Below are 27,640 nucleotides of genomic sequence, written 5' to 3' on the forward strand. Positions count from 1 at the left end.
ACTTCTTCCGGCAAGAAAATATTGAGCTTGCCAAAATGCAGTCACATACTCTGTTCTGATCTACTATCCTGATTCTGCAGAGAGGGGGGAGAAATGAAGGAGGCACATACAGTTTTCATGCCAGACTGTAACTGAGTTTATACCACTGGGATTTGGTGTCTGGATGAAGTACTAAGTGAAACACAGCAGACACACAAATACATTTCAGAAGCACAGAATGGGGAGAACCACCACCAGGACAGACACAGAAGAAAAACAAACTGTTAAAAAGTTACCCAGGAGGGGAATGTGGGAAACTATGAAAGCAGTAAATGAGAAACCCTAGTTTTATTTGGTTAAACTGGACCAATCTTTCCTCCTCTTGGTTCAGAGGGTCACTGGTTGTAGATATTCCAGATAAATGAAGGAAAACTAATACCTCACTGCAGTAGATTACATTAGATAGTGGTGAATCCTAAACATCCAGTTTTAAGAGAGTCTTAGTTCTGAAAAAACACTTCTAAAGACAAGGTGAACTATGAAAGCAGGTGTGAAATATAATGAAAGCTTAAAAGCCCTTGGTTCCATAAGAGGAGGTTTACCCACCAAACCAATAATAGATACACACACACGCACACACACTAATAATTGAAATAAATATTAGAAAAAGCACAAGCATGAAATCCATCTTCTAGTCTTATCAAGGGCTTGATAAATTTACCCAGAATTCTAAAAAAATGGCTTGTTACAAGAGTGAAATATACATGCTCTCTCCAACCATCCTACTGTAATTTAAAGAAATAAAACAGTTACGTACTGTATTTAATTGTATATTGTCAATCCACTTTTTATTTACCACTACTTTATAATGCAACTGATTGCATCTCTCTTGCTTTTGGTATGGTATCTTAACTGAAGTGTAGCCAAGCAAGGTTTCTCTGCTTTTCTTTAAAAAACCATGATGCATTTCTTCCTGCACAGTTTTCAGTGTATCACATTTTCCTTCTCTCACCCTTTTCTTTGCACTGACTTCTCTGCCACCTCCTTTATATTTATCTCTCCTTTCTTCTCCCTTCTATAACACCGTTTTTTTAAACTTACCCCATACACCTTCACCTCCCCCCATGCTCCTATATACAGGAACTGAATAATGTATCAGACACTGAATGTCTAGATGATTAAACCTACACATACACCCCAAAACTGGTATAAAATATGGGGAGCTGCCTCTGTTTAATGAGGTAGTGCCCTTATGTGAAACCAACCCTCACCCTCAGCATCTAGAAATGGGCAGATGCTGTCCTTGGCTAAGGGCTCCAACTTTTGTATTATTCATTAATTTTAATACACCTAAAGTGTGCTGTGTAGAGGGGGAAAATAAGCTAAGAGAAGATAGAGTAATTAACAACTATCCTACTTACCTGACGTAGTTGTAAACTTTTACCTTTCTTAAAAAAATTAAATGCAAAGAAGTAGCCTATGTTAATGCCATTGTTTGGCTTGAGACAGTTTTCTGCAATCCTGGGTTAGGAAAGTCAAAAACACCTCACTTTAAAATTCTGATGGTTGTATTACCACAACAGAAAAATAAAAAAAAGTTAAGCTTTTTTCTAACGAACGTTTGGAATTTACAGAATTCAGCTTAACATATGCTTCTTAGAGAATTTTTCTGCAGGTTGTGGCCTCACTGAAACAATCTTCTCATGTAAATTGTCCCAGTCCCACCTGCTGTCACATTCAAATCTAGAGTTCTCACGTTTTCCTATATATGTCACAAAGATGCTGCTGCTTCATTAGGTGAGAAAATGCCGAGAAAAATTTTAGATGCCACCTAAGAAAGCTCAAAAGAGATTTTTCAGTTGCTTATTTACTTATTTACTCTGAATTTTCCCCCAAACCTAGAATACACACTCCACATCCGTACTGTCTTTTTTACATGCAAAGTTTCAAGTATATATAAAGAATAAAGAAATAATTGATTCTGAACTCTTTTCGGGAACTCTTCCGAGCAACTCCTAGGCTGACATGAAGCGTTAAGAAAAATGGTAAATCATGCATTTTAATCTGAAGAGCTAGAAGTTAATCAGACACTAGCTGTTTGCATGTTTACATCTTCTTGTATCTCATTTCGGAAGTGGAGTTCTAAGAAGGAGGCAGATACTGAAGCTGGGCTGTATGATCAGAAGTGATAGGTAAAGAGGCTGAGAGAGTATATAAAGTGAAGATGGAATTCTGTGAGGCATAGCCTAGGCATAAACAAAACGGTTGCAAAGGCAACAGGAAACATCAGGATAAATTGGGGAATACCAGAGGTCCTCCAGTGTTTCCTTTAAGAGGGATTATAATAATACCACCATCAATGACTGCTTGGAATCAGAGATCAGACTGAGGCCAGAGAGAATCAGTGGAGAATATATAATTTCAATATTATCCTTTGCACCTATCTCAACCTCTCCCTGCCATGCTTAATTGCCAACTGAATTTTACGAAGTGAATAATTCCAACCTCACACTAACAGAAACCACTGTTGAAACAGACTTTGTTTGAGAGGAGACTGCGGGTTTATTTGGAAATTCACAATGGAGTTTCTATGATAATTTGGAAAAGGTATTAATTTGTTAGCTAACTATTACAATCACACTTCTGAAATAATCAGTTGGCTAAATAAAATCTAAAGACAATTAATTGTTTATTGCAAATTGTTCAAAATCCAATGACTAGTTAAAGATAGTTCTTGCCCACTAAATGCATTACACTGGTTAAAACCCAAGGGGATAGTTGTTTAATTGAATACAAACATGCAAATACGTGTTGTAAAAATTTATTTAGCGAGCTGAATAAAAAGATACTGTTAAAAAATAAAGACTGTTTATAGTATTTTTTTGTTTACATTTTAAACAGTCAAAATGTCTCTTTTGTAAAAAAAAAAAAAAAAAGGCATATTTACTAACTCATTCATAGCCGTTTAAACTATATGCTTTTATATTTCCTAAAGAGTTATTGCTATATTTAAGATCTATGAAGGTGATAAACTCTGTAGCTCAGAATACAGAACGTCAAGTGCAGTTAACTATCCTGGTCAGGTTTCTAATGATCATTCAAATTTCACAACTCTCCTGAGGAACCAAACCGCAGCTTTGGTAAAGTAGGAATTAACGTATAAAATTATCTGACATTTCGGCTTCCATTTCTACCAACTACAGTCACGTAATACAGTATCTTTTAAACAACTGGGGGTAGCATTTTTTCAAAAGGGAAAGTTACTCTTCTTTTTCCATCATTGCTGAATTCACAAATGACGGGTTGTAACTTCCTAACTTTTCCATAAAAGCTCAACCTCTGGGCTGAGATCAAGCTTGAATAATTTCAGACACAACATACAATTTCCAGAAAGGGGGAGGGTGAGTGCGAGAGAGAGAGAGAGAGAGAAAAAAGACAGGCGGTAATACTGGAAACCATTTTGCAACCGTACTATGGCTGTTGCTCCCAAAGAAAGCCAAAAATACTGTATTACTTACATGTAAGTTAGCTTGAATAGCAACACACTATTACAAATACTGATGTAACAGATTGTGCACACCTTTTTCCTCCTTTAAAATTTTTCCAACAAAATTTGTTAACAAAAACAAACAGAACAAGGAATAGAACTCATGGTTGAGCACAAAAAGGATGGAAAGTACGGCACACCGACCACAAAAATGACTCTAGTGGGACAGATAATGGTCTGTCTCACCTAATATCCTGTCTTCTGACAGTGGCAGTGTCAGTTGCTTCAGGGGGAATGAACAGAGCAGGGCAATTTCGAGCGATCTATCCTCCGTTGTCCACTCCCAGCTTCTGACAGTCAGAAGGTTACGAACACCCAGAGGTTGGGGTTGCATCCCTGATCATTTTGGCTAATAGCCACTGATGGACCTATCCTCCATGAGCTTATCTAATTCTTTTTTGAACTTAATTATACTTTTGGCCTTCATATCATCCCATGGCGATGAGTTCCACAGGTGGACCGTGCACTGTGACTGCGCAAAGTACTTTTTTGTTTGTTTGTTTGTTTATTTTAAAGCTGCTTATGAATTTCATCGGGTCACCCTTGGTTCTTGGGGTGGGCGGGGGGGGGGAGGGAAGGGAGGGTAAACAACATACACCTTTTCTTTTTCTCCAGAGCACTCAAAATTTAAGGACCTCTATCATATCCCCCCTTAGCCGTCCCTTTTCTAAGTTGAACAATCCCAGTCATTTTAATATCTTCCCATATGGAAGCTGTTCCATACCCCTAATCATTTTCATTGCCCTTCTCTATACCTTTTCCAATTTTAATGCAATTTTTTTTTTTTAAGAGGAGGCAACCAAAACTGCACACAGTATTCAAGGTGTGAGCGTACCATGGATTTATAAAGTGGCATTATGGTATTTTCTGTTTTATCACCTTTCCCTTTCCTAATGGTTCCGAACATTCTGTTAGCTTTTTTTCGACTGTTACTACATATTGAGCAGATGTTTTCAGGGAGCTACCCACCATGCATCTAGATGTGGATGTGCTATATCATTTAAAGCATGAATTATGAAGTCTTAAGGGTTGGCAATTCTTTGTGATGAATTTGTTCTACTTTTACCTAGTGACCAAAGAGTATAATTCCACACACAAATAACCTTTTACAAACAGTTACCTTTTTTTTTTAAATTTTGGTTTTTCGATAGATTGTGGTTCTGTTAATTTGTTAAGTGCCTAGAGCCTGGGATCAGAGGTTTTTAAATATACAAAATAGAGATAATGTCCTCTATGTGATTATTTCTAATTAAAACTTTGTCCAGACACGAACAGTTAATAATCCCAAACTGTTAGTATTGGGAAGTAACAACAATTTCAGGAACTGTGAGGTTAGTTAGTGAAGATTTGTCCACAATTGCATTAATACAAATACAATTTCAGTATCTTGGAAATGTTCCACTCCTGGCTTTTGTGATTTAAAAAAAATAATAAATAAAACTCTGAGATTACCGTTATTGCCTATTGGGTAAATAACATGCAGACCAAAACTGTATTTTACCAGGAGAATGCACATTTATTAAAAAGCATAAATCTGCCTTTAATGGACTTAAACAATTCTTGCTAAGTATGTGCTAAAGAGGTGTTTTACCACTGTCATCAAAATAAAAATCAGTGTTTGAATTTTAGATTTTTGTTACTTACTGCGACCTCAACATTCATTTAATGCTTCTCCCAATGCTAAAATAAACTTGAATTAAGGACAAAAATTTTCATTTTCCAAAAGCCCTGCTCCTGCTTCCAATATGAGCTTTACAGTCAACTTCAGCACAAGCAGGACTAGGTTATAAATTTGTATTTAAAGAGGATATTACAGGTATGATTCCATTTCAAAATTTCACTACCTTTTTTTATTGGTTCATTTGAAACACATTCAAGAATCTTACAAAATATATATTCCTAAAACAAAAACAGCAGCAACACACATGCACATTCCTGTATATATTTACTTTTTCTTTAGTCCTTAACATTGTTAAACTGAGTATCATCACCCTTAAAAAATGCAATTTTGACCTAAAATAATTGAATAAAAAACCCAGCTAAATACAGGCACACATATCAACCTGGCTCTCCTAGAGGCACATTAAAGTCAACAATTTTGACATCTTTATTAAATGATGTATGGAAAAATTAAGACATATTCAGTATATCCTACTTATAAATTAAATAATCCCTATGCCCCCCAAAATTATTCTCCGCCTATCCTAAACTCTTCAAAAAATTAGCCAAAAGCAATCATTCATATTTTCAGGCTGCACGTTGTCATAAGCCACAAAATTGCTACTGTCCTAAAAGTTAAAACTTGTGAATCAACATCTGCATTTTTCACGTCTACTGCTGAACAGCTTTTTATAATTTGTAAAAGAAAATTATTGCTCGGTAGACACTTTGCATGATAAAATTATATGCACGCAGAAAGTTAACAGCAACCCCACTCACGTGGAAAGAACTTACATTTAAAAAAAAAAATACTGACCGAGTCTTAAGAGTTGTGGTGCGAACACATCTTATGTTCTTATAATGATGTTAACACACCAAGGAAATGAAAATGTTAGCATAGTATTTGGTAACATTGAATGTATCACCACCTGAACGTCAGTGGAGCTCAGAAGCAGATTAAGAACTAAGCTTAAAACTGTGGGCTTTAAGTTAACTACTGCTCTTCTTACAAGCCTACTTGTAAGAGTACAACTACTGCTCTTCTTACAGTGCTCTTCTCATCATCTGTCCGAATTCATCTAGTGAGGCCTGCAATTTACCTTAATCCATTCTAAAATGTCAGCTAGCCACCAAAAGCTGCAAATGGGAAGTATTGCTATTTAATATACCACCTTGCAAATCATAAAAATACCTAGGTGTTAAAAAAAAAAAAAAACCCACAACCCAGTTGTTATCTATTTCTAAAAATCACATTTTCCTCAAGTTTTAAATTTTTTTTTTTTTTTAATTAGGACAAAGTTAAAACGTGAATATTCCCATCGCCAATCCACGATTCCGCCCCTTCCTGCGCGTTTCCTATTGTCTATGTTCAGCGCTAGAAAGCCACAAACGCGACAAAAAGTAGCCAAGAATTCCGGCTCGACTTTCAAAAGGCGAGAGTGCGGGCACGCCCGGGTGACTTCGCGGGAGGGGACGGGACGGGACGGGACGGGACGCGGGGACGGGTCCCTTTAACTCAGAGCGGCTTCGCCGAGCAGGCGGCGGAGTCTGGAAAAGGTCACCCGGACATACTTACTCCTGGCTGCGAAGTCCTGCGGTGGCTACTGATCGAGCAGGAGGGGGGAGGGGGGGGGGGGATCGGCCAAAGTTTGCAAGTTTCACTCCAGGCCCCCGGCGCGCGTTTCCATTTCGATCTGGGGCGAGCTCCGGCCGGGCTGCGGCGGGAGGGGGGGGGGGCTGCGGGGCGGGAGGCAGCGCTTACCTTTCTTGGCTTTCGGGGAGTTCTTCTTGCTCCGGTGGGTGGCTCGCTCTTCCTCAATAGCAGCTGCTATCTCTGGGTTGTCTTCCCCATTGTACCAGACCAGCAGCTCGTCGCCGGGCTCAATTGGCTGGGGGGGGCGGCAGAGAGAGAAAGGCAACGCCAATCAGCGGGAGGGTTGTTCGCGCAAGGCCGCGGAGCAGGCTCAGGGCCAGAGGGCGTGGAGCTCGCCGCGGGGACGGCAAACAGCTGTGCTCTGCGCCGAGCGCCTATTGCCTCACGGCCGGACGGACCAAACCGGAAGAACTCTTTAACCCTTCCCGGCTGGGCCGGGGCACGCAGGGGCGGCGGCGGCGCCGCCGAGAGCAGGGGAACGGCTTGCACCGAGCGCCCCCTGCTGGGAGGAGGACTGCAGGCGTCCAACCCCAGGGCACTGGCTCCTGGCTGAGAACAGGCTTTCCAGGGGGAATCGGCGTTTAAAGCGACTGCACTTGTTTGGCAAACGCAGAAGGAACGGGAGGACTTGGGGCCCCTTAGAGACCAACGCATTTATTTGAGCATAAAGCTTTCCTGAGCTACAGCTTCATCACGCTTCCTTTAAACCTGACACGGCAAACAGTGATCTCTAATCGCCCACCCTGTTATGAGCTCAGTTTATGCGGAAAATGCTGCAGTTTTGATTTGAAGATGATTTTAAAAGCTGGCTCTGTTATTAAAAAGGAAGGTAGGGCAGAGAAAGTAGGTCATAGAAGATGTTAAATTCAGATATAGGATAAAGGAAGCCTGTTAACTCATTTTCGCCCTAGCAGGGGGAAATGATGACACTGTTTCTAGATTATTTCTCCCCAATCTACTGTTTTTTTTATAAAAACAAAATTTTGAAAAGGTATTTGAAAGTTCAGGTTAAGCTGAGCAAAATTTTACTGAGGAGTAATTGTGCTTACATTTTAAAGTTTGATCTGCATCTATATATTACATATATTTCTTTAAAAAATGCAGTTTCTAAACTCAGGATATACAATCTTTAACAGATATCTTTAACTATATACTGTCATTTTAAAATGTTTTCTTCATTTTAGTAGATTTAACTGCAACTATTTACATTACACAAACAAGACAGTCTTGTCTGTAATACAACAAAAAAAGAGTAAGAAATGTCTACATATAGTAGAAACCCATATAGAAACAGCCATCTATTGAAGTTGACAGTTTGGAACTTAATTTCAGGAATACATTGACTGGAAAAGTTTACAACAGAGAAAGAGGAAGAGAGGAAAATGAAAGGCAATTACTACATGTTTCTGGAGTCCCCCTGAATTAAGCCCAATAATAAGAGAATTGTGTGCCATTCCATACTTATTTCTAAGTCTTTATGCAACACAAACTCAAAAAGAAAAAAGGAAAGGAAAGGAACAAGAAATTGAACTAAACACAGGTCATTGCGATTACTACTCTGATGTCCCAGTGCCATTACCATGCTGCTCAAAACTAGAATTGATAATTTTACAGGTAATTTTATGTGGTCTTAAATAGCATCATCAGGATCATACACTTTTTAGTGAATCCCCTTAAAGATTTTCCCAACTTGAGCAGAGTAAAAGGGGGAAATACTTCTGTACCTAATATTTTTCAAATAATCTCCCAAACATTTCTCCATTCGGAACAATTCTACTCAAGTGTGGGAATAAAATCCATTGGCCCTAGATACAAATGCCTTTCTTCCTTGTGACTGCAACTACCCTTTTCAGTGGCTGAAGAATAATATGGTGCCAGAAATAGTTTATAATTTTAAAGTAATTAGGTTAGAGCAACGGGGATCTCAACTTCTTATTTTAAGTTCCACCTGAGCCAAAGAAGGGGAAAAAAAACTATTTTACCCTCATATGCTGGAAGAACTCAAGAGATGCAAGGTTCCTGGCATCTACATTATAACCATCTTTACCATGATCAGATCTAGCTTCTGGGGCTTGTGCAATCCCTCATGCTTTGGGGTGAGGGTGTGGGGATGGAGGGACACCTAGAAACAATCAATTTTACCTTTTTTTTTTTTTTTTTTTACGGGTATCTAGAAGTTTTCTTTGCAAAGGAAATGTAAGTCAGTTCATAGCATTAAAAATGTCATTAATTTTTCCTAAAGACCATTGTTTATGCAGAGCTCCCTATTCTCCTCTACTGCCAACCTATGAGTTACTCATGGTCCCCTATCCTGCTGAACTGATTCATGTGTTATGATGGTTCTGTGGAAATTTTTGCGAACAAAAGGCCTACACTAAACTGACTTCAATAGGAGTTGGATCAAGCCAAAACTCTTACTGTTTTTGAACGTTAGTTTGGAAAAAAATGGTAATTAAGTTTGTTCTGAGTACTTATAAACAGAACCTCTTCATAACAAGATGTGACATGCACAGCTTAGCATTCATTACTGGAAAAGTCTACTGACGTAAATACTGTTACAATATAGAAAGTTTCAAGCTTTTGGTATAAGGGGATTAACTTTACTTTATAAATTAGATATATTTCAATAATATTTACATTAAGTGTTATCTAATGGATACCATATTAACTAAGTATTGCATAATTTTTAGGAAAAGAAAACATGTCCAGTACTTTTTAAAACTATATACTTTGTTGTTAAAAGTGTTTATCATTTGACTATCAGAGCCATTTTCTCCTGATTTGCTAAATTCCAAAGCATAAACATTTTTCAATTAATCCTCACAATAAGGAAAGTGAAAAGGTTTGTTTCAGAGAATCCAAGTGTAAAATTGCACTGACCATTATACTTGATATGTTCACATACATAAAATATAAGGCCAATGCTAACCAGATTAACCTAAATCAATATATGCTAGGTTTAAATCAATTTGTGTCTACAGAGAAATTTACACAAGTTTAAACTGATTTAAAATACGGTTAAACAAGTGTAACTTTTAATATAAGCAAGGCCTAAGATTTTGGTTTCCATTTGCAGTTTGGGAGTCCTGATGGAATAAGTGTTGGGTAAATTATTTATTTGCACAGTGTCAGTGTGATAGTGCCATACAACCAAGAATGAAGGCCCGGGTCCTGCTCCAATCTAAACCTAGAATGGGTTGACAACAAAGAGAAATGGAATTCAGTGCTGTGTTAAGCATGCAACTTCTCAGTTCCATGGTTGGTTGTTTTTCCCTTTTAATTTGCTGAGTGTAGTGTTTGAGTTGCTAAATCAATGTCTAAATAAAGTCTTCTGACCCTGTCCTTCCAAAATAAGAGGCGGCCTGCCTTCAGTCCAAGCTCGTGCAATAGAACAGCTCCTATGTTAGCAATACTAATTAAAGCAACAGCTCTACTTTGAGGAAATCCACGATCACTTGATTTTGATGTAGAGTAAGCATACAACTATACCTAGAAACAGAAGGCTAGGATCAGAGAACCTTCCCGTGTAAGAGTTTTCAGTAAAAAAAATATCAAAAATCTAAAATTTACCTACCTGAGCCACCCCCTTAAATTCTGTCTACAACCACATTTTTAAAAAGTTACAAACATTAATATTGTATCTTAAAGGTAATGCATAATTCAATAATATGTACATTATAGTGGTGGTGCTGGTTATTATAATGTACAGGATCTTCCAAACTTTGAAGGCCATGTGTTGAACATAAATACACAAAGAACTTTGTTGTTTGTAAGTTCTTCATAAGAGCAGTAAAGGGTTACAACACACAACATACATGACCAACACATAAAAACAAGGAAATGAAAAGTTAAGCCACTGAACAATACATACCTCTATTCCTCCACACAGAGGCACAAACCTTAATCATTACTACAACTACCATAACACTAAGGACCACACATTGAAACCTGAATTCTGACCCCCTCAACACAACCCATCTCATTACCAACTACCTTCTCCCAAAGCTATTAGATTGGATGTTCAGTGTAGTAGTGTTGGGAGGAAACAGTTTAGTAAAAGTATGAAGTAAAGTATGGCATCCTTAGTGGGACAGAGTTAAGGTTGTGGTGCATTGTCTGTGGTACATTCCGCCTACCCTGTGATGTTCTCCCTTCTTAGCTGAAGGCACTAGATCAGTGGTTTCCAACCTTTTTTCATGTGCAGACCCCTAAAAATTTTCAAATTGAGGTGTGGACCCCTTTGGATATCTTAGAAATAGTCTGCGGACTCCCAGAGATCCACGGACTACAGGTTGAAAACCACTGTAGTAGATGAAAATAAAACTGCTTTCACCCCCAAAGTATTATATACATATCAACTGTAGAATAATCCTCCTGTTGTACATTTACTGTACATTGTGACCTAAGTGTACTTATTTGTTTTGTGTTTCTTTAACAGTTCTGGATTTGCACTCTGGAACTGGGAGGATGAGAAACAACATAAGTCATTTCCAGCATTTGTCTATCTTGTCTAATTAGGTTGTAAATTCTTCAGGACAGGAACATCTCTTATTATGTGTTTATACAGTGGCTTGCATGGTGCTACTATAAGAATAATGAAGCACTTTTTTTGGATGGAGGTGTTTGTGCTTGTGGGCAGTGTTTACACCTGAAAATATCAAAATTCCATTATTTGGTTTACATTTGTGGCACTACAAATCAAGTCTGAGCTATTATGTGTGTCTTGTACTTACACTGATTTTATTTATACCGTACTGTAACTTGATAGAATGGGATCTTCCATAAACAAATTAATTTCACCTGAAGTTGGTCACATCTTTTTAATCAAGCCGATTTAGAAAATTTCTTCTAATTGAATTTTCACTGCAAATTATTATTAGTTAGTATTTGAACAAATTATTAGTTAGTATTTGAAGACAAAGTGCTAAGTACCGTATTGTGTGAACATACTTTTTCCAAGAACTTTAATGTGAACTTTAAACCAAAGCCTTTCATTAAAAAATAGTAAGTTTTTTTTTAATGACTGATTTAGAAACCAATTAAAAGTTTAAATAGTAGGGGTGAACTGCCCCCAGTTACATATGTGCACTGGAAAGACGTACACCAAGCAGCCTACAAAAGTCCTCCTAACTTGAAAGCACCACCTTGTAAAGGGTGGCAGCGTTATTCATTTTTTCTCACTTTAATATTCAACCCTAGACCTTCAATATAACAAAGTCCCAAATGAGCAATTTTGCTATTAGATAATAACAGAGAATGGGAAGAAAATGAAAGATCTACATAGCTCTGAGGCCCTACTCTACCAAACATGCTCAGACAGACAAGACTTTGCTTATCTTGGCCTAGAGGTTTTCAAAAATATTACAGTGCTCCAATATTTTGAAATTAGGCTTTTTGAGTCACAGACTAAAAATCCACAAAGCCATGAAAAAACTTAAACTTGGAAAAAATTAGGTGGGAGCAGTATTTTAATTAGGTATGCAGTACTAGTTTGAATGCCAAACAATAAAATTGAGGACATTATGTACACACCATCACTGCAAAATTCTTCTTTTGTGGGGTAGATTTCTTCTTTTTTTACTTCCAAGAGAAATCTCCTTAGTTTTATTAATTATCATCAATTGTTGTGACAAGGGGCAAGTGAGTAAATTGTGTCCCTACTCTAGTAAAATCTACATGATCGTTGTGAAAGGTTAATATATACAAACAAAAACATATTGTGCAAAATTTCTAGACGAGGAGAGCAGCACCATTCCAAATGTTCAAAGACCCATGTTAACTGCAGGACTACTCCATCTAACGTTGAGAGTATTTCAGCTCTCTGAATAAATTCATAGAACCAGTGGTACCTGCCACTTTAGATACGAGGACAAAAGTCCCTGCCCCCAAGAGCTTGCAATTTAAATCAGACATGAGAAAGAATGACAGCTGAACACAGTGGGTACAGCATGGGAGGAAACATTAAACAAAAAGGAACGGGAATTAATTTTAAAGAGGATTTTATCAAGGACATTATACAGCTCCATGTTCTTGTTTTACGTATTTATTACGTTACTTTAAAAAAAAATGGTCATGCATCAGAGTAGGGGTGAACTGTACCTAAGAGAGATCAGGGCACATTAAGAAGGAAGCAATTTCAGGCACACTAAATGATGGGAAAAACAAGCTTTGCATTCAAGGAGATAGACAAGTAACATTACTTTTTGAATATATGTTTTAAATAATTTTGCGCAGTAATATGGCTCTGAGGTTCCAAAAAGTTAGAAATGCTTTTCTATATGATACTATGTTCTCAAAGTCTTTCTGCAGCTAAATTTGCTTGCTTTTCTTTGCAGTAATTTAACTTCGGGAATCTGGCTCTTATAATTGTGCAGGCTAATTACCATGGATTTAATCATTTTGGATAATTAATAAAATTCTGCAAAATACTAGATCTTGTAATGTTGTGGATCAGACAAGCTTCATTACCAAACAAAACATCAGATTAATTCAAATATTCTTTAAAAAGTTACACGGAAAATTACTAACTTGCGTACATCGAAATCTGTGCTAAGTGACTCTCCAAAGCCTAATCTATACTAGGAAACTGACCCAATGTTGACAGTTGTAACAGTACTAAAAACTGCTTAGCTTCTAGTATAAACTAAGATTAGGAAGACTGGAGTTTGCTCCTTGTCCTACTTCTCAAGAGGATATATGAACAGGAAAAGCAAAAGCTGTTGAAACAAATGCTTTCAGATGTGATTGGGAACATCTGTAAAGCTGGCAAGATAGGTTTACTTATTAATTTGCCAGTAAGGGAGGCAGCCATGTAAACTGAACTTTACATCATAATCTCTGTTATTCCCATTTATTGGGAAGTCCTAAAAGCAAACCATACATCTATATTTAAAATTTGCATTAAGTACATCTTTGACAAAATCCTGCTCAGTGGATGGAGAATGGCTATATTGTCAGTGGTCTTTTTGCAAGATATTTTCTCCCCTCAATGAACAGATCTTGTTGTGCAGTAAATTTGCAAGAATGCAACACAAAAACAAATTTTCAAAATCTGGATAGATTCATCGATTCCAAGACCAGAAAAGACCATTGTGATAATCTAATCTGACCTCCGTGTAACAACAGGCCACAGAACTTCCCAAAAATAATTCCTGGAGGATAACTTTTAGAAAAAAATCGAGTCTTGATTTTAAATTATCAGTGATGGAGAATCCACCAGGACCCTTGGTAAATTGTTCCAATGGTTAATTATTCTCATCATCATAGGTTAAGATGCTGATTTCTTTTGCAAAATCCTTCTATATTTGGCAAGGTTGACTGAGAGGTTTGGAGCTAGGAAAATGCAAGAGCAGCTACAATTTTTCTCGTGGATCTTCCAATCACGCTTTCAAACTGATCACAGCACACAGATCATGTATGATAGCACAGATCCCAGACAGTTTTCCACACTGATAGCCGGTACAATCTATGTTGTTTGTGACACCTTGCTTGGGAAATGCTGCTTACTGACTATGTGGACAAGTTGGGATGACTACTGGCAGAGTAAGACTCACTAGCATTGAATCAATTCTCATGAATGAACAGAATATAGTCCATAGACAAAGGACACTTCATATATTAAAGTGAGATATTAGATAAACGAGAACAGTGATGACAAGATTAGGTGAACATGAAGCTATATTGCCTTTATTTGGAACAATGCTATCAACGCGCATTGCTAGTAGATTAATCCTTCCCTTAATCAGAGAAAAAGTATCTCATGAAACTGTGGTTACCGTATTTTCAACTTCTTTAAAATATATGTAAGCCATCAGGGCTCTGCCTTTTTTTCTTTTTTTTTTTTTTTTAAGTTGGGGATATGAGAGTTGTCAAAAGTCATGCATTATGAAATGAAAAAATGGAGAAGAGTAAAATACAGACCCTGCCTACATCTTTTATTAAAAGATTAAAAGACCAATAGAAACTATGTATTTCTTGTTATTGTCTGAAAGGATCCATCTCAAGCAGGCAGGTTGTGCTGAGTAATGATTTGTGTGCCTTGAGCATGCCTAGGAATTGAGAAATGCTGATCACCAGTAGTCACTTGCTATAGCTCAGTATTGACAGTTGTGCTATATCAAACCATTAACAAGCCCAAATACAAAATAGAGCGTTCATACATATCTCAGTTTGTAATAGTGGCTTGCAATTTTATTCACAGAGAAAAGACACCTTGGACGGCTAGAACTGACATTTCAAGTACATTTTCTCACTGTTCAAGAATTTGGTTTCTAAGATCGGAAGTGTGACGTTTCATTCCATATTCTTTATGAAAATATTCATATGATATGACTATGATGTAACAGATGTAGTTTACGCAAGATGGCTCATGTGAGATGACATTGAAAAGGTTATGATTTACTGAATACAATTATCCAATTTGTATGCCTGTATTATTTCTGTCTCTGAAGTAAGGAATATTGACTATATTGACAAAGTAGTATTTCAACTATACTGCTTTGGGTGATGTCCACTGATAACACTTCAGGTACGACAATGTACAAGCCAGACAGGGTTGATGGCTCATCAGCAAGGACAATGGACTGTGAAAAGGCTTGGCCTTCCTGTGGACTGCTCCATACTACCAATGACTCATGGATGCTGTGATACTACAGAGTCAGGTGGTCTGGTCACCTGATACTAAACATTACTTGGGACTTCTTGGAACTTTCCACTGGAAGGGGGTGGGAGGGGCACAAGTTTGGGAAACAAAGGATTTCTGCCTTACGTAAATCCTATTTAAGAGTGGGAGGAAGGCAAACGGGACGACTCCTCTCCATGGCCTGTCTGCCAAAGAAGAAAGACTGCTACAGCTACCTCAAAGGAAGGCAAGGGGAGAATCCAGACTGAGACAAGGGTCCAGTCTGAAAAGGAATGCAATTGGAACTCTGAACCACAGAAACTTCGCAACCTGCCTAAAACAACATTTAGGGTGAGAACTTACATTTTTTAACCTGTTTCTTAAGTATATTGAGCCTAGCTTGCGTATTTTGGTTTATTTGCTCAATAATCTGCTTTGTTCTGTCTGTTATCTCTTGTATTCACTTGAAATTCACCCTTTTGTAGTTAATAAACTTATTTCTTGTTTATAATATAACACAGTTTTTGTAATTCCTAACAGGAGAGATGGCAGGGGGCGGGGCGGCAAGAAGTTGTGCATATCTCCCTCCACATTGAGGAAGGGAGTGAATTTCTTAAAGCCTCTGGGTTTGTACCTCTTAAAAGGGGTGGGCACCAGAGTGTTGGAACAAGCCCTAAGGCTGAATCTTTCCAGAGCTGATCTCTGTCTCTCTGTGCAGCTGGGTGTGGCCCTGCCTGTGTGCTTGGTTGGAAGAGGCTTGTGAGCCTACCTCAGCAAAGCCAGGTAAAGGGCACCCAGGCTGGCAGAATAGGCTGACTCAGTGGCACCCCAGCACATCAGGTGACACCCCAAAGGGCCCAAATCCATCACAGAAAGTACAAAAATAAAACAGGTTCTTGAAGGAAAAGGAAGAAATGGATACCAAAAAGTCATCGACACTTCACAAATGGACAGTGCTACCTTTAAGGTTTTGTAGTAAATGGTCCTGTTGATCTCCAAAGGGAATAGATTTTGCTCCTTTCCTGAAAGAGCCCAGTTCACATATCGCAGCCAATTTCCTTTCCTTGGATCAGTTGCATCAACACACATCCATCCCAAGTTTGGGTAATATACCTTAGAAATAAAAAAGAATGAGTTACTCATGGGCAACCGAATTAGCCTTAAATATAGATGCTTAAATACACAGGAATAATTTCAATAATTTATGACAGAAAGGCATTTCTTGATGAAAAGATTTATGAGAATGGTACAAACTAAATATTTTACTGAAATTTGCCAAACCAGGTAACACCCCTCACCCCTGGGAGTGTGGAAAATAGAAATGTACACGCATTTTCCCTCAGCCTGTATAGAATTTGACTGATTTTTGAGGGGTGGGGAGATGTTTATGCTAAATGGCTCTTAAATATTAATGGCATATTAATCCTAAAACACAAGGGATGAAATTCTGGCCCCACTAAAATTAATGGCAAAAATCTCATTGATTTCAGTGGGTCCAGGAATTCACTTTCAAGTTATTTGAAGCTATTGGCTTAGGAAAGGTCAGAAAGAATTATAAACTTGTAAGTCCTCTCAAATGCAGAGCATACTGTTTACTTCAGGTTACAGTGCTTGGTGCACTGCAGACAAAGAACTAGTAACTTGACTGAGTTGGCATATTTTCCTCCGATATTGCGCTTGCAAGTAACTGGAGACGTATATTATAGCACTTAACACTCTCTGGGACTGTGCCTACAGTGAGTTGCTAGAATATGTGCTATATAAGGTACCTGCAGTTCTGTGGATGCAAAAGTATGGGAAGTCAAACTGGGAAATATGACTTTTTAGCATATTACATAACTGTGAACTCTGAAATAGCCCCACCTGGGCCAGTGCTGGCAGTCAGAACACAACCAAATGAACCTTTAAAATTCAAATTACTGATTGTGTCCTCCCAGCCAAATATTAATCCAGAAAATGTTGTTTCAGTACTTTGCAGATGCTCGGCACTGGGATGTCCGATTAAGGTCTATGTATATCCTTACATGCTAATACAGTAACTGGTTCTTTTATATTATCAATGTTTGAAGTAGTTTGTTAGATTTCCCTCTTTCTCTAGAAGTGGAGTAGACAAGAGAACAACAAGTAGGTAAAGAGTGAGTGAGAGTGTGTGTGCGCACGCGTGTAAGTAAAAAGAACCTCTTGCCCTAGGAAGAGAAAACTATTTCTCACTGTGAAATTAAGAGATCAAAATTAATTTGACAAAGTTGCAAAAGGGTTATGTAATCGCTGTGTGCATTATTATTTTGGCAATGAACTGTACATTACAATTTGACCTAATGTGCTCATCTTTTCTTCCTATAACAGTTCTGTGATTCCACTGGTGAAATACTTCAGTGTTGAATGTATCTATGTTGCATTAATATTAGGGCTGTCAAATGATTAAAAAAATTAATCGCACTGTTAATAATAGAATACCTTTTAAAAAGGATATTTTTGGATGTTTTCTGCATTTTCAATTACATTGATTTCAATTACAACACAATACAAAATATACAGTGCTCACTGTGTATTTTGATTACAAATATTTGCACTGTAAAATACAAAAATAGTATTTTTCAATCCCCCCATTACAAGTACTGTAGCGCAATCTCTTTATCATGAAAATTGAACTTACAAATGTAGAACTATACACAAAAAATAACTGCATTCAAAAATAAAACAATGTAAATCTTTAGAGATTAAAGTCCACTCAGTCCTACCTCTTGTTCAGCCAATTGCTCAGAGAAACAAGTTTGGTTACAATTTGTATGAGATAATGCTGCCTGCTTCTTGTTTACAATGTCACCTGAAAGTGAGAACAGACATTCGCATGGCACTGTTGTAGTCAGTGTCACAAGATATTTACGTGCCAGATGTGCTAAAGATTCATGTGTCTCTTCATGCTTCAACCACCATTCCAGAGGACATGTGTTCATGCTGATGACGGGTGCTGCTCGATCACAATCCAAAGCAGAGCGGACCGATGCATATTCATTTTCATCATCTGAGTCAGATGCAAGAGGCAGAAGGTTGATTTTCTTTTTTGGTGGTTCAGATTCTGTAGTTTCTGTATCAGAGTGTTGCTCTTTAAGACTTCTGAAAGCGTGCTTCACACCTCGTCCCTCTCAAATTTTGCACAGCACTTCAGATTCTTAAACCTTGGGTTGAGTGCTGTAGCAATTTTTATAAATCTCATTTTGGTGCCTTCTTTGTGTTTTGTCAAATCTGCTGTGAAAGTGTTCTTAAAACGAACATGGCATTCATCAGAAAATGTTAATCTACTTTAAATTCTCATTCCACCTTATTCCGGATTTACTTTCATGTGTAGACAAATCCTAATACTTGCAATTAAAATAAACTGAATAAAATTGTACTGTTCATAATGTTTTAAATTAAACCTACATTAGTAATTAAAGGTACACTGTTTTAAGAAATGTAAAGTTAATTAACAAAATGATTTAACTATATCAATTTGGCAAGTCTTCAAGGAATAATTCTTTAAATGATTAAATAAGTATACTAAACGTTACATTATGCATTAACTTTTATTGTCCCCATTTGATGGATTGAAAAAAGTAAACACATCAGAAAAGTTGGAAGTTAAAATAATTTACTTTTTATCTGTTTCAGTGGATAAAGTACCATTTTACCGTGTGAAGGCGATCTTTAGTGTTTTTATAAAATTTATCCAGCTACAGGTTTGAAATGTTTGATATTCCAAGATCCTGTATAAATTGTTTTCAAGTGGGTTGTAACTCCATTTAATTATCTTTAACTAATCTTTAACTGCAATAAAATCAGTTCCCTGACAAGTGATCTGTTTTCAGCCAACATATAAATCCTCTTTGCTTTTAAGACAAGATATATGCCTACCACATTTACTATTTGAATCAAAGATAGATGTCTATAAGGGTATCATGAGTTGTCATACATTCTTTCCAAACCACAGCAATAATCACTTTTTGCAGCTGGAGACATCATCTTTATTTAAAATTGTTTTTCCTACCTCGATACATATAGTGGATTGTAGAGTACAAGTACAGGGCTGCTCACATAGAAATTTCGGGGGAAAGATTTACACACACCTGCTACGAATAGAAAAAGAAAGGAAAAGTACAGACCGATTCTGGAAGTTTGTTTAAATTTAGTATTTGCTTCTACTCCTCTCCAGTCTATTTAGGAATTGTAACACGTCTTTTCTCCACCCCCAAGCTCTCTTCGGCCCTGGCATTTTGCACCGTTTAGCACAGCACAGTTCCCCCCAATACTAGCAACAGTGCAAGTGCTATTGTCTACCAGGCATAGGGTCAGATGACAATGGCAAAAGTGCCTGCACCTGTGCTACGCAAGGCCCATGCTACTCTGCTATTCAAAGAGCATTTTAAAATAACCCCTTTTCAGAGGCGAGAGCTGTGCCGCCCCTGGAAATGGGGCATAACTTTGTTAAAATGTTTTCCTTTTGTTAAAGCCAGGGAACGTCTAGTCTTCATTTAAATAAAACAAATGACCTGGGCCCTATCTACAGCATAGACCTGCTCACTGAAACCTGCTTTTTTTAAAATGGCATTGTTTTAGTGTAAACTGAATTGTAAGAACTACTCGTTTGTCCATATATTTAGCAAGGATGATGAGGTGTTATCTGGTAGTTATGTATACTGCAGCAGCACCGATAGGTCTCTGCCACATCAGGGCACCATTAGGCTAAGCACTGCACAAGTATATAAATAAGCGACAGACTTGGCTCCAAAGGCTATATAGCGTGTAAAAGACATAAAAGGTCAGCAAAACAGACAGACAGTGGAAGTGGTGGAAGATGTGGATGGGGTAAAAAATTGTAAGTAATGAGCCAATCCTCTTTCTACATTTCTAAAATTTTCAATATGGCATCTTTTCTTCAGCTTCAAATATACTTTGGCTAGGGGGAAGCTACACAGTGAACAGACTTTTGGCTTACGCTGAAGCGTCAACTAGTATCTTTGCAAAGCCTTGAGTGATAAACCCAAAGCCAGACTTCATCCTGAGTCTTCCATTTTGCTGCATGATGTTGCATCATTTGAATTATTTCTGAGGTTCAGTTTAGAAACACTTGAAGTATACATTTTTGTTCCTCCCCCATATTTTACATATCTTCATTTGAAAGTATACCTCTAAAGTTCATTAAAACAGGGACCATTTACTAAAGTTTATTAGTTCTGTGGTGCCCACACCATGCTGGTTTGGAACAAACTTGTTGACTGAGGGTAAAATCCCAGCAGAATCTGCCACAAATTTCTGCACATTTGTTAGTCTTCTCATTATACCACAGATAGAAAAAGAGTGAACATTGTCCTTGTTAAGTGTTCAGATTTCATCAGCTGATTTCTACAAGTGTGCTTGTAAGTGCACCAAATCCTTACATCTGTGAAAGTAAACTCTTCCACAGATCAGGACTATAAAAAGAGTCTGAGTAGTTAAAATGAAAGAGCAGCACAATGTAACACTGTTAGGGAGTGCAATCCCAGAATGGAAGACCTAGCAGATACGGAATGCATGGCCAAACTAACTAGATTACTTATTATTTCAAGCAGTCTTCACTGTGCTGACTTTAAGTCTTGTCCACAGTGGGCAAGGAAACAGCGTTGGCAACTCTCTAGGATGCTGTGACTAAACATAATTCCTGCTGGACAGGATCTAGATGGCCTGGCACAACATGCCTCAAATTCTGGGCTCATCAGCAGATAGCCGTTCTTCCATGGGTTTTCTAGTAATGCCACCACACTCCTTTTAGCTGCCTTCTCCTCCAAGAAAGGAAAACATGTACAATCTTTCTTCAACCAGGCTCTGAGCATACAAACACAGAACTATACCATACAGAGCTGATTCAGAAATGCCCACTTCACCTGAAGTTTGCTAATTATTAACTAGGTGGAGATACTGACTTCAAGGGTCTCACCCTTTCTCCAGACTACTTTAGTTTCTTTCTTAAAGATCCACTACTGAGCAGCACCCTCTTTCACAATTTACCTTGTTCGAGTTAAGATGCTAAAATGGTTTTCAGATGTGAGAGAGTTGGTAAATATGAGTATGGGGGCGAACTGCTGCAGATTACAAATCTCTTTTCAGCCTACATTTTTCAACTGCTAAACCAGTACTAAAGCAAGCTGTAACTGACCCTCAACCCTTTTATTACCTGCATTGCAAAGCAGATCACTTTACAACAAGTGGTTCAGAAACGTCAAATTAATACAAGATGTAATTGTCAAATAGAATTGGTAATTTACTTGGTGTAAGAGGCTTTTGCTGTATGAACTTTCACTATGCACTACAGAGAAAAAAAACGTGCAGCTGAGGTAAATAATTTACCTGACTGATTTCATCTTGTTATATGTACTTGTACTAGATCTAAGCCTGAGATACACTGCATTGTAGTATCCTCTTGTAATGTCTAGAGGCGCTTGATGGCTTATCAGGCATTCTGCTTGAATTATTTTGATTCTTATTTTACTGGCTGTTAGTTTGCTTTTATGGGAAATTACCATTCTAGGTCCATTTCTGTGCCAGGGTTCAACAACTAGCTTGATGTGTGTGTGTGTATGCATGTGTGTACACAGTGCTTCATAGTTTGTTTTATTTTATTAGGCAGGTGGCCAACAGGGATTACTGTTGGCAGGTGGCCAACAGATATCATTAAAATCTGTTTCTTGAAATCTGTAAAATGTGCACATAGCATGTCTATTAAATATTGTGTTACTATCACTGTTACCCAGCCTCCCCCCAACTCTTTCAGTTTGTTTGTAACACCCACGCGTTGCAGTCTAACCGGTTTATAAACTCTTTAGGGCAGTACAATGAACTGTTTCTTACCCTTTCCCTCTACAGCAGTCTTAACTCTGTCTTCTTGCCAAAATGAAACTCAGACTTGAATAGTTATGAACTACTTGAAAAACGAACAAACCAAAGTGTCCCCTAAAATAATTTTAGCACGTAAGACTGTTATAGCAAACAGAGTGGCTTTTAATGGAGCTACAGTGCCTATCTGGTAATTTCCCACCACTAAGTTTCCTACAGAAGGTATTCATGTTGTAGATCTACCTCTTACCTTGAGACTCTGGGGAAGATTACAGATTTCCATATTATATTTTAATCCTTTGTACAGTCACCAAATTACTAAACAGAAAAATCTCTTTTCAGAGCAAAGGTTTACTTTTAGCATGGATTTCTATTGTTCATTGTTTAATAAATTCTCAGCGTTACTATTGAGAGATTACAGCTGCATATTATACTTTAAAATTGCTGTTCCTACATTCCAGTTTGCCCACTAGTCTAAAATTTCTCCAACAAATATACTTTTAATGCCTCCCATGGACCCATCCACACCTTTCAATGATCTTATTACTTCCTACTATCTATTAATAGATCTATTACAAGTCCCTAAATTATCACCTTCATGAAGACAGAGGGATTTGAAGTGAAGATAGCTTTTAGTCACATTTACCCAAAATGGTGAAACAAACGAGCACAGAAATGTGCACTCTAAATATTCTATACACTGCTACATTATCTTCAAATGAAAGATGATTTAAAATTTGGAATTCTTTAAATTCCTCTACATCCTGTTGTACAAACATCTGAGTTCTTCTGAAAGTACTATGTGATACATTACACGAAGACAGCCACACACGTCTGAGGTCTGTGCTTTAAGTTACATAGTGTTCAAATTAATTCTTTTTTGTACAACGATAAACATTATTTCTCATTACCAGGGGATGCTGTGAAGGTCCAAACTAACAGGAATCAAAAATGAAATCCTTACATAAGCTCATGGAGGATAGGTACATCAATGGCTGTTAGCCAAGACGGTTAGGGACACAACCCCATACTCTTGATGTCCCTTAGCCTCTGACTGCCAAGGTAGGATTGCACAACAAGGGATGGATCATTCAATTTCCCTGTTCAGTTCATTCCCTCTGAAATATCTGGCATTAGCCACTGTTAAAAGACGGGATACTGGGCTAGATGGACCATTGGTCTGACCCAGTATGTCTATTCTTACGGTGTAAATTGCTACTCAGACTAATGGTCTGTAAAGCATTCTATGATGTTTTTATCCATAGGTATTCTTCCATAGCACAGCATTTGTGCACCAGTATAATTTATCATCAAAGGAACAGATATACAGTTTAAACATATTGAATCAAGGTATTCTGATTTTTACAAGACTGGAGTATTTTGTGATATTCTTCCTTCAGGCTGCAAGACTATGCTGGATTTCACTATTTGTTTTTGCCAAAAAAGCCGTTCTAAAACAGATTTCAAATTTACAGATATTAGAAATATTAGAATAAATGGAGCAGCAAAAAAATAACGTAACACGGCTTTATCCCATTTAAGCTGCATATGCTGCATTTACTTGGAGAAAAGTGTTAAATGTCAAATATACATTTTAAAAATACTAATTTGTCTAAAATTATAATAGGATTTTGTAGTTATGCTATTTTATTTACAGTGACAAGTGCTTCCTCCTTTTTACGCATTTATATCATTTCAAAACAAGTCTGATCATACTGCTTTGACAAATGTCAAAATGGAGCTGCACAGATGGTACTTCAGTAGTTGAGTTTTCCTGAAAATTGCAAGTAAATGTTTTATGCTGTAAGAGAGAAATCATGTGAGGTGCCAAACCCCTCCTGAGAGATGCGAAGCTCCTTTCACTTCCACTGACTTCAGTGAGAGTTGAGGGTACTCAGCTCTCGTGAAGAAGTGCAGTACCTTGCAGGATCAAGCCATCTGAAGCCAAGCCTGATCAGCAAAAGACCATTTTTGCAGGAAGTTGGGGCCAAGTAGCAGTGCTTAACATACTTCATATTGCTTTACAAAACATCTACTTAATATTTTATCAATGACAATGGCAGGGTTTTAGCTGTGTAATTCAAAACAATTGCACAGTCTGATCTGTAGTTTCAACTAACTATATTTTCTGAAAAGGAAATAGTTCTGATTTAAATAATCATACACAATGATCAATATCTACAACGTCTGGGAAAAAATTAAATGTCAAATAGAAAATAATCACTTAACTATAGCTGGCTACTTCCTTTACCAGCTGTTTCTTACCTCCCACATGTAAACATTGCTCTTAACTTGGGATCTTTTTTTCTTGTCACCAACAAATGGTCCAAATTTTTTGCCTTTTAAAATTGACTTTGTTGCCCAGACACCTGGAGAGTTAAATCAGTAACTGTAATTAGTCTACTTTATTTCTGACAAATAGCTTTCTTAAACATTTCAAATTTCATAAATTATCAAAATACATGCCAACTATTTTCAGGGAGCATTTGCAATACCAAAAGAATACAAAAGAAATAAAAATTTACTCAAAGTCAACTTACAAAGCCAACTATGAGCCCAGAAAAGAAACTTACCCATGAAAGACTTGAGTAAATTTATAGACCTTACAGATGAATAAACTCCATATTTTGCTGAACCAAAGAAATGGCAAGAGAATTACAGACCAGTTTCCTTACTTACAAATGAGAACAGCATCTCTACCTGACCAGAGTTCAAATCTGGAGACTACTAGCTGGAATGTCCTAACTGATCAACTGTTGGGATGGTGAAGAGGACAAGAGGTGGTCTTACGAAGAAAATGAAGCAAAACAGGCGATATTCTGGACCCCACCCTCCCAGCATGATATCATCTCTATCTCATTAAAGCAACAGAATTTGTAACGTAGGCAGAATTGCAGAATCTATTTCAGAACGATGAAAAATAGTACTGATCTGAAAAATTTTGTTCTGAATCCTTCGTATCACGTCACCAGGTAAAAGCATTGAATCCCCATACTGCTGTATGCACGATTTTATGGTAAGTTTCTATAAAGCTACACAAACAGTTTGTCAAACCATTTTCTGCACTGTTCAGTTAAGCACACTATTCAGCTGATGATATACAGACAGCCCACACAGCCTTGCAACAACCTCCATTGTCTCAGACCAGTTCAGAATAAAAACCAAATGCTATCTTTGTTATAGATATAAAGTCAAATTCTGCACACAATTATACCAGTGAAAATCTAAAGCAACTACACTGACATCAGTGGAATGAACTTTGGAATTACATTACAGTAATTTATCCCAGTTTTTTAATGTACAACTGACAAAAGGGAAAGGAAGATAACTCTCTATTTAGTACCATATACTGAAGTCAGGCATTTTCCCGTTTTATCTTGTATCCATTATCCCAGTCTTTATACAGTAAGGTAAAGGTATCTCTTCAGTCCCTCCTGTTTATCTGATCATATTCACAATACCTTACTACAGAGGTTCTCAAACTTTTTCTTTCTGAGTGCTCCCACCCCTGCCCCCATACACACCCCCCCAACATGCTATAAAACCTCCATGGCCCACCTGTGTCACAATAACTGGTTTTCTGCATATAAAAGCCAGTTCTGGCATTAGGGGATAGCAAGCAGGGCATTACCTGGGGCCCCATACCACAGGGGCCCCCACGAAGCTACATTGCTCAGGCTTCAGCTTCAGCCCTGGGTGGCAGGGCTCAGGGACTGGGGCTTCGGCTTTCTGCCCTGGGCCCCAGCGAGTTTAATGCTAGCCCTGCTTGGAGGCCCCCCTGAAACCTGCTCAAGGCCCCCTAGGGGGCCCTGAACCCCTGGTTGAGAACTGCTGCCTTACTATATTATCTTGGTGTCTTTTTTTTTAATATAGTTAGTAAATACCCATATGTCAGCTACTATGTAGGGCTGTTTAACTTGTTCAAGAACAACTTATGAAGTTATTGGAGGACAGTTGTAGGAAAAATGCATTTTCACCTGCTTTACATACAATAATGGAAGAAAGGCAAATGAAATGCATACAGAAGTTCTTAGGTGGTATTTAATAGTATATCTAAAGAGAAAATTTAATTAAGATTTGTTCAAAATCTACATGTTCGGCCCTTAACTTATTATCCACAAACCTTAACAGAACTTTGATCTTTTTAAAATATCTTATTCTGAAAAGCTGTCAAATTATAAGTAAAGGTTCATGTTTTATAATAAGAAAATTAATTATATACGGACACACAAAACTTATGTTTCAAGCAACTTTAATTCTTAAAACCATCCATCCTTCACTAGAATTAAAAGACAAGCTCCATGCACAGACAATTAACCTCTGGTAGGTACATACCTGTTGGTCTACAAAGATAAAACATTTTGATTTCATTGACAATTTAATACTTGCTTTAAAAATACTTTAACCAAACTTTTCATTTTCAGTGAACACTTCTATAACCTTCATAACCAATGAAAGTTTCTATGTTTTTTCCCCCTACATCTAACACAACTCAAGGCGTGACATTTCTAATTAGACCTTGTTTATATTTTCAGCAATGTATTTCCTTGTCTCAGATTGGAAAAGCAAGAGTCTTCAAAATGGATTCTAATATTTTTCTATTAGCAGGTTATCATAAAAAGTCCTCTTGTACTTTAAAGATCAACAGGTCACTTAATCAGTCCAAAGCATTATTTATTATTTGTACTGCTGTACTTTGTAGCCTCTATTAGGATCAGGGTCCTATTGGAAAGCACTGTCTCTGATCCAAACAGCTTACAATCTAATTGGTACAGAAGTCTTTCATTTCCAATTACATTTCAAATTCTCTCTCAAGCTGCTAGCTTTCTGCACAAATTCCCTACCCTATAGAACAAGCTCCATCAAAGCTAATAATGGAAACTTTACCTCTTTGAAAGGCATTAGTGCAACTGCACGGTGAAGTATTTCTGCTATCAAATTTGCCCTCTCTCAAAACACTTCTCCATTGTACTCTACCAGCTGCTGAATATCCAAGGAGACTGCATGTTTTATGCCATATCATGGAAAATATCTGTGACAAGGAAGCCAGTCTTGTGTGGTATTTTCCAGGTCTGCAGTGAATCCCTCCTTGCAGGCTGAAGTCAAAGAGCTGTGATTGTGATCATCAGAGAGCAAGAGAGGGATCTGGATGGAAACCGCAAGATGACTGCACAGAACTACCAGCAAAAAATTAAGCTGTGGAGCAGGTAAACGAGCAGTGAGTGAAGGAGATTCAGCCTAGTGATGTAACAGTATTTCTTAATAAAGCTAAGAAGCAAAAAGCTCAAATTTAACTCCAATTCATATTCTGATGTTCAATTCAGTGCAGACA

General features: G+C 37.6%; 1 protein-coding gene across 6 annotated transcripts in view; it reads right to left on the bottom strand.

Annotated features, from left to right (window-relative positions):
• The window catches only part of PRDM2 (PR/SET domain 2), a 93,909-nt gene that overhangs the window by 33,777 nt on the left and 32,492 nt on the right, over nucleotides 1–27,640 (bottom strand). For 3 of the 6 annotated variants that reach the window (XM_077837503.1, XM_077837505.1, XM_077837502.1), the window contains 3 exons: nucleotides 24,574–24,677; nucleotides 16,420–16,572; nucleotides 6,948–7,074 (listed from right to left, as the gene is read on the bottom strand). In XM_077837503.1, the coding sequence (XP_077693629.1) occupies nucleotides 6,948–7,074; nucleotides 16,420–16,572; nucleotides 24,574–24,677 (384 nt within the window). Of the gene's footprint in view, nucleotides 1–6,947; nucleotides 7,075–16,419; nucleotides 16,573–18,200; nucleotides 18,485–24,573; nucleotides 24,679–27,640 lie in introns of those variants that run through there. The other 3 variants (XM_077837506.1, XM_077837507.1, XM_077837508.1) reach the window with 3 other exon arrangements.

Source organism: Eretmochelys imbricata, chromosome 18 (genome assembly GCF_965152235.1).
Source record: "Eretmochelys imbricata isolate rEreImb1 chromosome 18, rEreImb1.hap1, whole genome shotgun sequence".
NCBI lineage: Eukaryota > Metazoa > Chordata > Testudines > Cheloniidae > Eretmochelys > Eretmochelys imbricata.